We start from the raw sequence: 17,300 nt of genomic DNA, 5'->3' as shown, positions 1-17,300 counted from the left end.
GCTCTGCATTGTGGTACCAGAGTAGTAATAGAGCACTTCCTGTACTTGAAATTCAATTTTACATTCCCTGCAGAAATACACATGGTTTTCACTGAAATAAATAGAGTTTAGCATGTTTGGTATTAATATCACTGGCTCCTTGCTGTTTGTATGCATTTCTGTGCCAGAATACTTATATATGAGAAAAATATGTCCTGAGAGCTTTTGTAGGGATGAAATGCCATACTTTTTTCTTGGAAAATGCCTCCAAAAGGTCTCATGTGGTGTTGTGTGCTGTATATTAATCTATAATAGGATGGAGTGATTCAAACTGACCTTCACAATGTGTTTAGCTGGGTGAACACTTTCTGTGGTAGGGTTTTAATTTGTAAATCGAGGATGCCAGAGTGAATAATGGATGGGAAAGAGAAGTACTTCCAGAGTACCAGACTCTGAAGCTGAACCAGCATGAAAGAATGAGATAAGGAAGTCATTGAGCAACAAGTTCAAGTAAATTAAGTGGGTTTTTCTTCTCAGCCTTCACTGTTCACCACAGAATACAGGAGCGAGGAGGTCTGACACTAGGAAGTCAGGACAGGGAGCTCAGGAAGAGAAGGTGACAGTTTGTGACAGGCTGAATGGCATTTGGGTTGGTTAGGAGCAGGTGACTGGAGATACACAAGGTAAGGGTTATTTTTTTTGAGGTGCATATTGAGTGAAGTGTAAAGCCGATGGCATACAGTCACAAGATAAACACCAACATCTCAAATGCAGGTCTGCATCTTTGGGTGTGCACAGGAGTTGAAAGCTGGCAGATAAAAGGGCTGAGAGATTTGTTAACAGGCCCACTTGAACACTTGCTGCTCCTCAGGGCTCAACCAGTCTCTTGCATAAAGCTCTTTGAGTCTAATGCAAGTCCTGCAAGTACAAAGGACACTGCGGCTCTAGAGGTGACAGCAGATCCCAGAGCAAACTGCCTGTGTTGCTGAGGAGGCAGGTTGGTGGCAAAGCACCAGGAGGACTGCAAAACAAACTACAGCTCTGAGGCATCAATATCAAAGTCAGTACCAACTTACTATGCCTTCAAATCCCCACTTTGTAGCAGAAGCATATGTGTGATATCGTGCCAGTTGCTGACTGCATCATATGGATTCAGATCGTTTCAATAAGCAGTAAGTGAGCTCAGTACAATTAATTTGTTCCATTCCCCTATGTGGGCACACCCTGGAACAGAAGCAACTCTTGATTTTCAAATCAGCAGTTCTCTTATGAGATTTTATACACAACATCTTCAGAATTTCTCATGTGCTGTTCATATATTTTTTCCATGTCAGGAACCTTTTGTTTTAACATGCTTTCTCCTTTTCTCCCCCTAATCTGGTATATCACAATACATCTTGTTCATTCCTGAAATCCTTCTTACCTGTAAACATTTCTGAGGTTTTTTTCCCCATTTTCATCTTTTGACTCGAAGCATTTTTATGTTGGTCTTTACTGGAAACCAGCACTGTTTTTTTTTTGCTAAGGATTTGGTAAACTTTTTTATTGCTTTGTGGAGGTGGGCATTTTAATTACGTAGTTTTAGGTTTAGCCAAAATTACAGAGAGGTTTGGAAGCAACAAGTCTTGTTTGAATCCACATCTGCCTAATAAAAAATCTGGAGAAGTACTGTGTGCAACTTTCTGGGCCTTATTTGTAGGTAAAAGTATTAAGTTTAATTTTCCTTGTAGTTGATCACTCACCCTCAAGTTGTCTACTCCTATGCATATATATATATATCTATATATAAAAGTCCTCACGGGGGCACTCTTGGTTTAAGCACCATGTAGAGGAGGTGCTGTTTCATCTTGATTTTTCTTTGTAGTGCACTGACAAAAAAAGCTTAAGGAGCTTCCACAATGACTTTCAAGTCACAGTTAAAAATAAGCTAAAATAAGTGTCACATAAGGTAAAGGAGCTTCAATTCTGTAATTCTGGTATAAAGTAAATCTAGTTATATAATCTCTACTGCCAGAATTTTGACTTTCACTTAAAATAGGTCATAGTGGGAATGAAAGGTCATTATTTAGAAATTTGCAGTTTAGTTGACTTATCTGTATAATTTTTTTATTTTCTTTTGCAACCACTACTTTTTTTTGTGTGTGTAAAAGCAGGGGGGAAATAAACTGTCACTGTATGTGACATTGTGGCTTTCCTGCTGTTACAGATTATTATGTTTAACCCACAGTGACAGGGAAAACTGAGATACCTAAAGGATTTATTTGGTAATTTGAAGGAAGCTTCCCGCTTGTGTCCATTTCCCAAGCCCATGAAAATTGAACTGAAGTTATTTCTAAATTTGTATGCTGTTAAGTTTTTTGAACAGTTGGACTTCTCTTTGTTATCATTATTAATAAGCACTGGGACAATTATTAGCTGTTCAAAGAGCAGACATATAAATATATTATCTATCCTAACAATGCCATCACAAAACAGCTGAAGAAAAATTGGCAGAAAGAAAAGAAAATTACATTAAACACATATTTTTGCTTTTTCGTCTTGCTGCAAGAACATTTAGTAGGTAAAACTGAGCTATGTCATGGGCTCTTGAGTGAGGAATTCCTTGGAAGGAAGAAACAAGCCTTGTATTCTTCACAAGAAGGATTAGCAGTTCCTAAATGCCTGACTAATTTCTTAAACATAGTCCATGTTGCTGTTACAAAGGGAACTACAGAACTCCCAATACTTCACTGTTCCCTGCTTCCACTTAACTGCATCAGGACAGAAGCAGTAAAAGAAAGAAGCAGACAGGGCAGAAGATCTGGGCTTGGAGCAGTTATGAAGTCAAGTCAGTCTGAATCATTTGCAAATGTGTATTTCCACTCAGTGTAGAAGAATGAGCTCTGAAATGTTAAAAAAAAAAAGCTTCACAAGCTGGAAGCATGTCAGTCATCTTTTAAATGGAAATATGGATGAACTGGGGGAAGTCTTCAGGGAGCAGAGGTGGGTAATTTGAGTCAGAGGTTACTCCTGGGCTATTGCCATTATTACTACAGAAACCTCTGCGACAGCTCTGCTTTCCTGCCAGCAGCTCCCTGTTCTCTGTGCTCCACATGCACCCAGGCTGAGAGCTCCAGCTCCAGCAGGGATCTCATCAGAGGCAGGAGACCTCTCCATGCTTTGGGATAATCATTATTATTACTGCCAACACCCCTTTTGGGTGACTGTCAGCCTGAACTATAGCACAAAATTGGCTGTCCTCGTTCGTTAATTAATTTTGTTTGTAAAATACTCCTCTGAGGGAGAGGGAATAAATGTTACCATTAAGGACTTAAATAGGCTTTCAGATGAAATACCATAACCAGCTGCAGGTCAGCAACAAACCATTCTTTGTTAAGGTGTTTTCCTTTTGCAGAGATACAGCCTGAATAAGCTGAATAATCTCATCCTTTTAAGGCAGACTGTTAAGGTGGACTAATTCTATGATCAAAAATATCCTATAGATCATAAGAGCAGAAAGAAATAAATTTCAAACTATTCATTATTTTAGTAGTGTGTGAAAATTATTTTCTGTGTGAAAAAGGCTACAATGTTCTACTTACTTATATATTAAATATATCTATTATAATTTAATATTTTATATATTTTGACCTGTTACTAATATTTAAAAGAATAACCTTAAGAAAAATTAAACCCTCCCTGTCCCATCCAAGAATTATCAAGCACTGAAATCAAGACTGATACACATAAAAATCAAAATTCTAATCTTACCCAGGTTATTAAAAAGGAATCAAACAAATCATAGTCTCCATTAGATTGGAAAAGATCTTTGAGATTGAGTCCAACCATTCCTCCAGCCCTGCCAAGGCCACCACTAAACCATGCCCTCAAGTGCCACATCTGCATGGCTTAAATCTCTCTAGGGATGGGGACTGCACCACTTCCCTGGGCATCCTGTTTCAGTAGTGGTTTTAGATAATTGCTTATTAATGTCAGCATTAAAAATCAGGAATGTGTTAAATTGCTTCATAATAAATGGGAAAAAACCCCCAAACAACTGACATCTCAGTATAAGCTTGAAATTAGAAGGAAATTTAGTGTTTTGCTGAACCATCCTTTGACCTTGCAGCCACTGTACACTGCTATACACTTACTTCAGAAATTGTGTTACAGAGTGGAATGTAAAAATCATAAAGAACTTCAATATTATATGACCTCCTTAGGAAAAAAATATAGCATTTGATAGGTACATAAAGCTGGCAAGAAGACTCCACCCAAGGGAGATATTTAGGCACTGGAAAGGAATAGGCAGGAAATAGCTGTTGATGACAGTGGTTTGCAAAAGCCTAAACAAAAAGACCAAATGTATCACTGTAGGTTTTAGCAGAAGAAAAAATTACCTGTAGTAGAAAAATACTTCAATTGGAAATTTTAGAAGGTGGTAGATTTGGGTAAAAAAAGGACGTATTTTCCAGAGTTGAACAGAAATAGGTAAGATTCCCAATTTTGTGTTCATCTCCAATTAAATTCACAATTAAACTGGTATCACAGTGAATTGAACCTTCTAGATTTAGTGCAAACAGTAGGGTTGTACAGTTAACACTGGTATCTAAAGGAGGTGTGAGTAGGTCGTTCTCAGTTTTAGGTGACTCATTAATCCACCCTCTTGCAAGAAGCTTCATCAGGAATGCTATCTAATAAGTGTAATTACCATTTTTAAATCTGGCATTAGTTACTTTTTTCATGACCTTTTGATTTTTCTATTAATTAGTTCATATATTTTAAGATCAGTCTTTTTAATGTAATGCTGTAAATAACTTGTGTTTTCTTGTTCTATAAGCTTGTCAAAGGATTTTCCCAAAGGCAAAATAGGGATATCTTAAAAGCTTCTAATTGTTTCACCAGTATTTCATAGAGAGAAAAGCTGTTTTCAGACGTAAATAATTTGACAAATAACCAGGGGTAAAATCAGACATGAAAATGAATAGGATAATCCTGAGGAGGGGAGCTCAGAGGAGCAGGGATTTGAACAGAAATGATTCTACGACAGTTACATTCTTAGTGTTGTATATTTTTCTATCTAAAGTTATGAAAAAATATGTACACAAATGTACATGCATGGAAATCTCAAAGACAGAAATATTCCCCACCCAGTTCATTATTTCCTGACCTTGGGAAGATCCATCTCCAGCTGGTGAGGAATGCCTCTCTAATTAGACATGCTAATATCAAAGGTGATGCAGGGCTCTGGAACTTAATAACCTCTCCTGAGCCCAGAAATCTGGGTCTCATGGCAGCACTGCCCAAGCTACTGAGGTCAAGTGACATCAAGGCTGCAAAAACATGGGTGAAAAGTAAGGAGGCACCATGGCAAAGGACAAGAGTCCATGGCAAAGGACAAGAGTCCATGGCAAAGGACAGGGAGCCAATTACCAGGCACGTGGTGGTGTGTGAGGGAAAGCAAACTTAGAGTCATAATAAAGCACAACTGAGGCAACTGGAGTTTTAAGAGGTGAGAAACTCTTTCCCGGGGATACAAAACCTCTTTTGTTTTGTGAAGCTGAATGGGGAGAGTGCTCCATGCTAAAGGAAAACACTAGAGAAGAAAACCAGCTCAGCATTTCTGTACATCAGGGATCCGAGATGGCCTAGTGTTGTTGATACAATTCCAGCATCTTGCTTTCCTGAGCCACAGATCTGCAGATCCACAGGCAGCTGTGACTGCTAACAATGAGCAGACTGGGCTGCACTTTGCTCCTCATCAGAGGAAATGCAGAGCGTGCTCTGTAATTCATCTTTCTGACCCAGTTCATAAGAAACACTGCTCATACTGGCAGGATCTTGTCTGACAGAAGGCATGTCAGCAAGAGCTTTTGCTCAGTCTCACTTCACTGGCCACAACAGAAGTGAGTACCAAAGCTATTGTCCTGGTAACTGCTGTTCTTACTGTAATACTCAACACTTGCTTTTAGGAAAATAACAATCTATTTCCTTTGTATGCAGCAAATAACAAAAGGAAATTCACAAACAGCATTATTAGACAGTCTTTTAGTTACGGATGACAGTCAGATAAATGTTTTATTGGCTAAACAGGAAAAAGAGCTGAACTGTAATACTAAGTTCAAATGAATTTTCTTTGAAAGGGAGTATTTCTCTGACACCCTCTTAAGAGTTTATGCCTATGGAAATATTTAGGAATGGCTATTAAATTTAAAAATCAAGATAAATCCTTGGTTTGTTTCTGATCACATCAGCTGACCTGCCACAGTAACATTCTTCCTGCCTGTCCAACTGATTGAAAAGAAACAATATGCTTTAGGCTCCCCCCTCCTCTGATGAATCCCAGTATTAAATGTGACACTTTTACCAACTGTTTCACCTTTTAAGTACTGTCCGTGTAGTCCTTCAAAGAAAGTGTGGATGTGTTAGGAAGGCATGGCTGGAAATGGTCAATAGCTGTTCTTGCAATGAATGTTCTGCCTGACAGGAAACTCTCATGCATTTGACACTGGTGCAGAGAACTGTCCTGTATGGCAGAGACCCATACAGGGTGTTCTTTGTCTGCTGGCTCTGTACTAATTTCTTGCTACTTGGTACAATTGGACACAAACTGTAAAATGTCTGGGATCTGTAAAAAATCTTAAATGGACAACACCAACTTTCCCCAGGCCCCTACTGTTTTGAGCTTAAATTTTCACTCAAAAAACCCTTTGTTTTGAGGTTGCTTACAATTTTCTTAGGAAGTTCCCTTAAAGTTGGTGGGGAATTTTGGTCATGTCAGAGCAGACGCTGTAGCAGGGAAGAAATCTTCAAGAATTGTTGCAGAATTTTCAGTTCTTTATTAATTTTACAGAGGGATTTCCCCTTCTTTCCACTCCTTTGGAACAAGAAGTGACCTTTAGTCTGCTGTATTTGTGGGACCTTTAAGAATTCATAGCCATACTTAAAAAGGCTCAACCCCTCAGTGCCCTTACTCTTCCCTTTATTGCCTCATCTACTCATATAGTCTTGGTTTGATAGGGAAACAGGATTTTCTGGGTCCAAACACAGCACAAGGAAGGTGGGTGTTTTTGTCATTGGCTTGCAGTTTTCACTAGACACTGTCCTGTCAAGCCAGCCCATATTCAGAACATTCTAGTTGTGGCTGTGGTTTCATAACTGTGGATCCCAAGCATCCACACTTGGTCCCTGTGTTTCTCCTCTTCTGAAGTCCCATCAGGCCTGTCAACCCAGCAGTGCTGACTGGGAGGCAGAGCCAGCAGCAAGAGCAGCATCACCTCTTTCCTTTGGTCGTGTACAAGAGGAAGAGAAAACCACTGCCTCTTGCATCAGCCAAAAAGGGCAGGTTGCTTGTAATCTACTCCCCAAACTGTCCCCTCCCTTGGCTCACTGCGGGCAGGGCTGACCAGAAATGTTTTAACAAACCCTGACAAGGTGAGTGGGGCTGCACATGGTTACACTTTGGTGCTTTCTGCAGATTTAAGGCATCAGTTTGTGTTCTAGATATTCTTTGTTGATTTTTGTTTTGCAACAGCAGGCACAGGAAGTGATGCTATGAGCAAAAAAAGTTCCCTGAGAAGATGAAGTAACTCTGTAATTTGCAGATCTGGGATCTAGGCACAGATGATTTATAATTTCCATGTCTTCTGTTTAGAGTCTTTGTGGTACCAAGGGAGATGCAAAATAAATGAGATGGGGATGCTTTACTTGTACAAGAGCAAACACTGCTCTTTAAACAACAAGGTTAATCTGTAAATTTCTTTTTAGAAGTAGTGGGCCACACTCTGTATTAAATACTGACAGTGCTGTTCTAGAAAATGAGATGTGAAAAACAAGATTGTTCTCTGTGCATTTTTTCAGATTATAGAAAGGATAATTTTTTGAGTTTCAAAATATTCCTGAATGTATATTCTTAGAATAGTTAAAATGATTAAAACTTCAGATTAATAATAATGTTTCTTCTCTGTTTCTGGGTTAGCTAACTTCAGTTGTCAACTTCCTCAGCTGGTACTGAATTCTAGTAACAGTTCTGGGATTTAGCACTGTAAGTGCAGTCATCAAACTTGTTTTTAGGAGCGTTCCCAGGTAAAAAGTGCTAAAACAATGCAGCCAAATATATCTCAAGCTACAGGTTACAGTAATGTAGCCGTGTAGAGCTGTGACTTCTAAGTATTTCCTAGAACAATACTCATGGGACTCCTGACAGCTACGCTAAAAATGAAAGCCTTCCGTATTCAGTTTGGGATCAGAGAAACAACCCGAAAGACAAACATTTTAATTCATTTTAAGGGTTGTCTGTCAAACAAGGGCTCAGCAATCAAAGGCTGACAGCTTCCTGTCCTAAGGCAAGTTGTCTCACCTGTCTGAGGTGGCTGTAATCCAGGTTCTTCTGGCTCTGACTCCACTGCAAACATCTGCCCTGGCAGCAGTTCATCCTGGTCGGTGTCTGTGTGTACCTGAAAATGAGGTAAATATTCTCACACTTGGTGGGACAAAATAGAAGCTATTTAGAAGTAATTTTAGAGCTTCTTCACAGGTTTTCAGGGCTGTTAGTGTTGGGGAAATAAAGAAGAAAACCCAAACCAAACAAAAACCGAAACCAAAACTCCTCTGCCTGCATTTGGATACCTTTTCTGAAATTTTATCTTGTACTAATCTCCAGTTCAAATAAGGAACTGTAAATCATCTGAGATAAAACAGCTGACAATGCATTTCATATCTAAAATACAGCAGGCAGTCTTCAGGAACAGTGATCAACAGCCATGCTGAGAACACAGGCCAACTGCGTGATGTGGATGGAAGCAAAAACATCTAAAACCATTTAATTCAATTTTTAATGCTAGGGAGTCCCGGTATAAAATGGTTTTTGTGTGCCAGCTGCTGTTACTACTACATGGGCTATCAGCTTCTACTGGCTGGTCTGTAATTCCTAGAAATTGCTTTATGCCAAAGTCATTACTGCCTAATTAGAGCCCGCAAGAAACAAGGGGATGAGGCAGGGAAGTTCCATGGCATTGTGGGCGCAATCGCATGTTTACAGCCTGCTGCCAGACACAGGGAGCGGAGCGGTTGGTTGGTCAGCCTCGTACAAAAATGCTTTTGTGGCTGCCTTTAAGGGCTGGGAATTTATTGGCAGTTATTCCACCCATGGATCACCAGGTTCTTATTCAGAACCAAGACTGCAGTTTTCCTTTGCCCTTCCTTATTTCTTTTGTTTCATGGGAGAGCTGAGTTCACTCTAGAGATCTGGTTTGGGAGGGAAAGACCTGATTTTTGCTGAAAAAATAAAACTGAGAATCAAAGTCCTTTAGCTATGCAACATTGTTTAAATTTTAAAAAAACCCCTTGGAATGCAAAAGACTGACTAATATTACAAGGCCCATGATTTATTTTTCTAGTCTATTACTTAGACATTCTTCATGGGAAACAGGTCACTCTTGGAATTGGTTTTTTTCCCAGTCTTGGACATTAGGAAAAATGTATATCCAGTATTTAGGTTAAGAAAACCCTAATCTGTTTAGCTGTTACTTGATGTCTTTCAAAAGCACTTAATTTCAATCACCTCTATTGCAATGTTTTGTGGGTTTTGGTTTTTTTCTTTTTAATTTGGTATGCAAAACTAAAGGTATTTTAAAAAAATGCTGCTGCAATTTCATTTATACCACACAGAAGAGAAGCTGGATTTAGTTTGAGATTTTGCAAAATGCTTTGTCAACGAACCACATAATGTATTAAGCAGATATAGCCATGCATATTAATGCAGGATTGGATATTGGAAGCACAAGTAGCAGGAGGTGGCTCAGGGAAGGGACAGTGGATGAGGCCAGCACACTGCTTGTCATCCTCTTGATTCCCTACGAAACCTTTCCGGAAAGTTGGATTTTGTCTTAGCATGGCTGTGTCTGGATTCCACCTCCTGAGGGGTAAGAGTTTTTCCCCTCACAGGCACCTTTATTCCCAAAAAGGGAAATGGAAGAACATCTCGCCCCTGCACTGGGTTTGTCACTCACAGGCATTTTTATTCGCCAAAGGAGAATGGAATAGCATCTTGTCCTTCCATGGTTTTGCCCTCACGGACACCTTTATTCCCTAAGAGGGGAATGGAAGATGATCCCTCTCCCACATGGAGTTTTCCCCTCACGGGCACCTTTTTCCCCAAGAGGGGAATGGAAGAGCATCTCCTTCCCACTCTTTTCCCCTCATGGGCATCTTTGTTTTACATGAAGGGAATGGAAGAGCCTCTCCCTTTCTCCCTCTCTCCCACCCGTGCTTTTTCCCTCGCGGGCACCTTTATTCTCCTCAGGGAATTGAGACTATCCCTCCCGTATCGAGTTTTTCCCTCACAGGCACCTTTATTCCCTAAGAAGGAAATGGAAAGAGCGTTTCCCTCCCTCACACGCTTTTCCCCTCACGGGTACCTTTATTCCCCAAAGGGGAAAGGAAGAGCATCTCCTTCCCGCCCTTTTCCCCTCACGGCACCTTCATTCCACGAAAGGGGATTGGAAGAGCCTCTCCCTCCCGCGCTTTTCCCTCCCTCACGGGCACCTTTATTCCCCAGAAGGGCGATGGGAGAGCATCTCCCTCTCCCTCTCTCCCATGCTTTTCCTCTTACGGGCACGTTAATTCTCCTGAGGGAAATGGAGACTATCTCGCCTCGGCTGAGTTTTCCCCTCACGGACACCTTTATTCCCCAAAGGCGAATGGAAGAGCATTTCCCTCCCTCCCACACTTTTCCCCTCAGGGGCACCTTTATTCTCCTTAGGGAAATGGAGAACATCCCTCCCGCTCTGAGTTTTCCCTTCGCAGGCATCCTTATTCCACAAGAGGGAAACGGAAGAGCATCTCCCTCACGGGCACCTTTATTCCCCCAAAGGGAGATAGGGAGATCATTCTCCCCCCTTGAGGGGCACCTTTATTCCCGGAGCGGGGCAGGGACGCGGCTCGCTCCCCTCACGCCGAGCGCTGCCCGCAGCCGCATCGCGCGCGCGCGCCGGGCGCGAGTCCTGCAGCGGTTCGGCCGCGGCCCCGCCCCTCGCTAATCGCGCCGCCATCCCCGCGCGGCCGCGGAGGGATACCCGGCTGCGGGCGGAGGGATCCGCACGGCGGGGCCGCCGGCGGCAGGGAGAGCGGGAGGGAGGCAGGGAGGGAGGGAAGGAAGGAGGACGAGGAGGGGGCGAGCGATGCGGCGCGGCCGCGCTGGCTGAGGCGAGGTGGCCCCGCAGCTCGGGAGGACGGGGGTGGGGAGCGGAGCTGGTGCCGCGGCAGCGGTGGCGGAGCGGCAGGAGAACAGCTGGGGAGGGGTCGGGGGGCGCTCCGGGAGCGGTGAGGGGAGAGCGGAGCCTAGGGGGAGCGGCCAGCGCGGGGGAAGGGCGAGGCTGCGGGGCCGGGCGGTGTGTGCCGGTCCTGCTGCTCTCTGGCGTCGTAGCGTAGTGGAAAAGGGAAGGGATAGAAAAGGGAACTGATTTAAAATAGCCCCCGGTCGCTGTGGGGCCGCTTGCCCGGGTGCGTTGCGGGGCAGCGGGGCTGTGGTGCAGCCGCAGCCCGGGCTGGGCCGGCAGAGGGGCGGGGGTCGCTGGCCGCGCTGCTCCCCTCGCCCGGCGCTGGGGCTTTTTGTGGGCAGCGGGCAGCATGAGCTTGCGGAGTTTCGCTGGAATTTCTCCTTCCTTTCTGAGGCGCTGCCGCTGCTGAAGCGGATTTTTCCTTCCTCTCTCTTTTTTTTTTTTTTTTTTTTTGTCTGATGCAGAATCCCAGTAGCTAGGCAGCCTCCCTCTTTTCTTTCCTTCCTTCCACTCCTCCGCTATGTAGGAAAGGAGAGGCATCAATGGAAAGGCTGAAATACGCGTAGATGGACTTTCAGATGCATTTTTTCTTGAAAGGGGAAGATAAATCCCGCTTGCCAGTGCACTGACTTTTGTTGCTGTTGCATCGCTTGGTAGAAATGGGGTTCGCTCACTCCAGCTGAATCCTTGGAGCATTCCAGAGAGTTGCTGCAGTGAAGGACTTACATTTATTTTTTGCATCGGAGGAGCTGCATTGATGCTAACCATTTTTTTGTAAAATGGAGAACGAGATCTTCACACCCCTTCTGGAGCAGTTCATGTCGAGCCCTCTTGTCACCTGGGTAAGCCTTCCTTTTCCCCTCACCCGTTCCCGGTTTTCCTTGCTCATTGTTTGAGGAGAAGAGCCCTGCGGCAGGGAGCGAGGTGGTGTTGGTGTCATGGTGCTGCTGCTGGTTCTGTTCCAGGTGAAGACATTCGGACCGCTGGCTGGAGGAAATGGGACCAACCTGGAGGAATATGTGGCGCTGGTGGATGGAGTGTATCTGAACGAAGTCATGCTGCAAATGTGAGTGTGGCCAACTGCTGCCTCGGGGTTATTTTTTGCTGGTTTGTTTCTCTTGGTATTTTTTTGCTTCCATATGAAAAATCCTTTTTCCCTTCTCCCCACGTTGACCTTGGTAAACTGCTTTCGTTTGTGCTTGACACGGTCATGTGGGTGAGTTAAGAGGAGACTTGGGGTCGTGGCAGACCCTGACTCTGCACAGCTAAATGTCCAAGCAGTGTATTTGCAGGATGTATAGTGTGATACAGGCTGAATCATCATTGTAGAACTTACTGGAAAATGGGATGACTGTAAATAGTTTCCCAGATTTCCACTGAGACTTTTAAAAAAGGTTTCATTCTGCTGTAAGTCATGCTCATAAAGAAAATTTTGAATAAATTTCGTTGTCTAATAAGGTTCTAATCCGTATCTTGGTGCATGTGACATGCAATTTAAGGATGGCATGCAACTCACAGAGGGTTGTTCACTGAGCAAGAGGACGGTCCTTAAACTCCTTCATCTTCATTCTCCACGCCTCCAAATCAGAGCAGATAGCAGTTGAGCAGTAAAGCTGATGTTTTAATTGCGAGTATAGAGTGTTTTCTGGCTACAGTTCACAGAAGAAACATTTTTACGTGGGTTTATAAACTGTTAATTGAAAACTCGGGTGGCTAGAAAAAATCGTTTACAGTGGCTCTCTGTTAATCCTAATTTTGACTGGAATGTTGCCCACTACTGTCATGCTGGAGAGTAACACTTTTGTCAGGTGTCTAGTGATAGAATCATAAAAGTGTTACTAGTGCAAAAATTCCTACATACCTTTTTTTTTCTCTGATATTTTAAGTCTGCAGAGAAATACATCTGTTGTCTGTATAGGTATGAAAAGCTGTGGGCTTATGGCTGGCTGGGTACATCCATCAGTGCGTGAGCAGCTTGTGTTGGCAGCTGTTCCTCAGGAACACTGCTCAGGGATGGGCATCCTCTTACTCTGCTCATGGCTTTGACTCATATTTAGTGCTGTAAAAGTTTTGCCCTTGGTGTTCAGCTTGTGTAGCTAATCTGTGTTTAAAGAGCAACATTTTTTCACATCTAAGTGGGAATTCACAGCCTTTTGAAACCAGTGTTTTCTTTGTCACCTACTTCTGTACAACTAAAACTCCCATATATTCACTTCTAATATTCACTCTAATGTTGAAAAACATGGAAAACTTGGTGGAATGGAACTTTTTGAAAAAAAATCTCGAGTGGATTCTGGCACATTTTAATAAGAGTTTTAGGTGGTGCATTTCTCTGAAAAATAGTTTTTATTTTATAACTTCTTTCTTTTTTTTGTTGGACTACATGAAGTAAGTAGCTTGCCAGTGGTGGCCATGCATTTAATATGTAGAGCTTCTGTGGGATAAAACAGTTTAACAGCTGGAAGGCAAATTTAGCACTGGAACAAAAATATTTTGAAAAATATAGTCTTAAAGTTAAAATTTATCAGTCTTTTTTTAATACTGAGCATAAATTGATACCTGAGGCATATCTGTAAAATTGAAAACTGTAGGGAAGGAACATTCCCATGCCTAAGGCACTGGGTTGTTACATTTGGCTGTGACTTTGTGCATCTTTGACCTCATGCCATGATTACTTAGGAAGCATTGGGTGTGTATGTGTAAAAAATACACATTGGAGACAGAAATTTTAAAAAATAGTTTGGTAGTCAGAACAGTGAAAACTACCTCAGAGTGGAGGTGTGTGCGAAAGGATTTGTGTACAAATAAAAATCATTTTAGAAGTATGTCACTACACTGGAAGGTCTTTTGAGAGCTGGGAGGTATGACAGCTGGTTACTGCTTAGAATTGCCTCTTAGAGCTCTGTTCATAGTTTGGGAAGGTTCAGTTTGTTTTGGGTTTTGTGCCAGGATTGAAATAGGGGAAAAATTGTTTCATGTTTTGCAGTGTGATTCTGTCTGCGGTGAAGTCACTGTGGAAACCTGTGTTAACTCCTAGCCCTGTTCACTTTGAATATCCACCTATTAAGCAAGTGTCCTCATTTGCAAGAACACTTCAAAGATGCAGCTCTACCCAGTCATCAATATAGATTATTTCCAGTGTTTTCAATTTTTTTTCCTTTCATTCTTTACTACCATATATTGAGGAAATGTGGCAGAAAAACTTGTGTCATGTGACTTCAAAAGAAAAGTGTTTTTCTTCAGGGTGTTGGGGTTGGGGCATTTTTTTTGGTTGTTTGTTTTGGGGTTTTTTTAAAGCTCAGTGACTTCACATGAGAGCTAGAGGTCTGAGGTTAGGAGCTATGGCAGGGGAGGCTGTTAGAGGTGCTGTGGTCCTGCTGCATATATACTTTAATACTTACTTTATTCTTGCCAAATGTTGAGAAAACAAATTCTGTGACCATAAAAGTGAGTGTTAATATTGGATTAGGCATGGTTTGTAAACAGTTACACAGTCAAAAAAAAAAGTGGCTTTGTTAGTTAGAGGTTTTTTGTTCAGTTAAAAAAGAGTTAATCCTGCCCTCACTTGTCATCTACAAGTGAGAGTTAGTCAGTCCAGCATTTGTTTCTCCTTGTGCTTGTCTGGATCAACTTTATTTTCAACAATTGTAATGATTCAGACAGGGGAAAGAGAGGTCAGCATTGGAATAGTTGCAGGATGCTGATGGTGCTGAGATTGTAGGGGTTTATCAGCAGAGTTTATTAGTACCTCATCAATGAGAGAATTCATCACATTCCTTTTATGTCTTTTACCTTTGACTTTTTGAATGTTTCAGGGCATGTGAAAATTGCATAGATTCTGTTCAGTGCCCGGTTACATCTGGAGGGCTGCTCCTTGCTGGAGATGCTACAGGCCAATTTAATGATTTATTTATTTAATTTTATTTTTAATTAAGGAGAATCCCAGTGTTTATAATATTAACTCCTAACTTGAGAGAATGTCTCTAATTTCCTGTTTAAATTTAGGTCCCATTCTTGAAAAGTATTGGGTTACTTACCTTCTGCTGGGATCAGTCAGTATCTGATACTTGTGGATAGAAACCCATCTGTCTTTCTAAATCTGAGCCTTTATCTTTGTGCTCTTTGATACAAAAAAGGGGTCATGCTTCTTGGAAATAAATCAGAGCACGAGAGATCCCTGCAGTGGTGTTCTGCCATGGCAGGGAGGTGGAGGAACATACCAGAAATACTTCATACCTTCGCTGCACCTCTGTATCAGAATATTTCCAACATTATGAAGTGCTCATAGGCGTGAGTAAAATCCGTTGTGTGTAGTACTAAAATCAGTGAACCAGGATAATTCAATGGATTAGTCACCTGTTGCACATCCAAGTACAATTGCAGTAAAAGAATACTCAGTTGTCCTGGAGATATTTTTCTAGAACCTGATAAACACCACCCAGGTTTTTTTAATAGTCTTAGCATTGTACTGTTTATAAACTCATCTGATCCCAAAAAATCGCAGTATTTTTACAGAAACACTCATTTTCTGGGTGGTATTTATTTCCATTTTTGATAGGTCCTGTTCTCTGATATTTGTTAACTGAATTCCAATAGGATTGTGTAAGAAATGCTGAAAGTCTTTTAATATGAGCTGTGGTTCCCAAACTGACAGGAGTCTTACTGGTTCCTCTGAATAAAAAGAGACAGCTGCAAGTAGTTACAAGATTGGGGCTTTCATTACATTTACCACCACCATTAATATTTGGTCAAGCAACAAAGACTTGAAACAGTATTTTAGCTTTAATAGTTTTATTTTGCTGTGCTTTGTATTTGTGTAAATAAATCTGGTTTAAAGGAGCTGTTGGACCCAGACTGTATATGCAGAGTTGGTAATGTACAGAACCAAACTCTGGAACTGAGCTAATTTAATCCACTGTCTGGAAAACCTGGCTGCTTTCATCCCAGTGTGCCATTTATAACTTTGGTCTTAATTTCATATATTAAGTGATACTTTCCATATCAGTCTTAGCATCCAGACATGCTGCAAACTGCTTCAAAGACGAAGTCTTTTACTGTTCTCCTGGGTTTTTCCCCTTTTACCATTCTCCCACTGTTTTTCGCTGACTGGATCCACTTGCAGGCCTTTCACACCATCAGATTTTCCAGGTGGACTGGCTGCCTGTTTCCTTCCACCACCCTGGTGGTGTGTGCCTAGAATGTGGACAGCTTCCTTGGCTGCTGCTCTGAGCTCTCAGCCTTCACTTGTGTGCTTTTTTCCGAGCAGTTGAGCTTGCCAGCCCATACTTCTGGCTTGCCTATATCTTTCCCTGAAAACTGGACTCTGTCTCCAGTGCTGGAGCCAGCTGCCTGGCTCTGTGAGAGAGTGCAGGAACAGCCACTCAATCCAATTAACTCCTTCTTGGGAAGACCAGCAGGGGAGAGGCAGCTTCAGCCAGGCACTGGTTGGGTGGGGAAATGGAAGAGAGTTTTGAGGAGAAGGAAATCGGTGACTCTGGCAGTAGAACGTGTATTTTAAGAAAAGGTCAAATATTATTAAGTACACCTTTATCACTCCATGGATTAGATTCACACTTCCCAGATGTGGTCTGTCAGGTTTCCACAGGTACAAGGTGTCACTGGGACTCTGTGAGAGTTGTTGCTCTCAAGAGTAGTTCTGCAGCAGCAGGGCTGAGATTTTTCTTCAGGAAAGCTGAATTTGTAGCTGTCACCTCACCTTTTTGTTGCAAACAGGCAAATTCTTTAATAAGTGGCCCAGCATAATGTGCACCAGGACTGTTGGAATTAAAATCTTTTGATTAAAGAGAAGGAACATGTATTTCTTAGTGTAATGATGAATAATCTTAGCCTGGACCATCAGCTTGCAGTGAGGTTGGAATTGGGCAGGTGAGGTGGGCGTAGGCTGATACCTGCACTGGTGAAGTGCTTGAGTTTCTGATAGATAAAGGGTTTTTTTGCATGGTTTGAACATGGAATGCGTGAAGTGTTTGATCTTGGTTTATGTCTGTGTTTTACTGCTTGTTGTTATGTTTTTTACCTTTATCCATAGCTGATGTCTACCTT

The 17,300-nt window shown here is 42.1% G+C and overlaps 2 protein-coding genes across 18 annotated transcripts in view; one reads left to right on the top strand and one right to left on the bottom strand.

Moving 5' to 3' along the window:
- CFAP36 (cilia and flagella associated protein 36) overlaps nucleotides 1-10,840 on the bottom strand; it is a 32,364-nt gene extending 21,524 nt beyond the window's left edge. Inside the window, exons 1-2 of the mRNA XM_085054188.1 lie at nucleotides 10,706-10,840; nucleotides 8,318-8,414 (exon numbers count right to left, since the gene is read on the bottom strand). Of these exons, the coding sequence (XP_084910314.1) occupies nucleotides 8,318-8,392 (75 nt within the window). The 5' untranslated portion in view covers nucleotides 8,393-8,414; nucleotides 10,706-10,840. The remainder of the gene's footprint in view (nucleotides 1-8,317; nucleotides 8,415-10,705) is intronic.
- A 169-nt stretch (nucleotides 10,841-11,009) lies between these two features.
- Nucleotides 11,010-17,300, top strand: part of CCDC88A (coiled-coil and HOOK domain protein 88A) — a 64,616-nt gene continuing 58,325 nt past the window's right edge. For 10 of the 17 annotated variants that reach the window (XR_014850559.1, XM_085054170.1, XM_085054182.1 and 7 more), the window contains exons 1-2: nucleotides 11,289-12,079; nucleotides 12,203-12,303. Coding sequence is in view for 16 of the 17 variants with exons in the window: in XM_085054170.1 (XP_084910296.1) it covers nucleotides 12,017-12,079; nucleotides 12,203-12,303 (164 nt within the window). In the remaining variant the exon portion in view is untranslated. Of the gene's footprint in view, nucleotides 11,169-11,288; nucleotides 12,080-12,202; nucleotides 12,304-17,300 lie in introns of those variants that run through there. The other 7 variants (XM_085054173.1, XM_085054180.1, XM_085054181.1 and 4 more) reach the window with 3 other exon arrangements.

This window comes from Lichenostomus cassidix, chromosome 3 (assembly GCF_008360975.1).
Source record: "Lichenostomus cassidix isolate B80296 chromosome 3, HeHo_3.0, whole genome shotgun sequence".
Classification (NCBI taxonomy): domain Eukaryota; kingdom Metazoa; phylum Chordata; class Aves; order Passeriformes; family Meliphagidae; genus Lichenostomus; species Lichenostomus cassidix.
The sequence above is the reverse complement of the archived record's forward strand: the minus strand, read 5'-3'. Positions and strand labels throughout refer to the sequence as shown.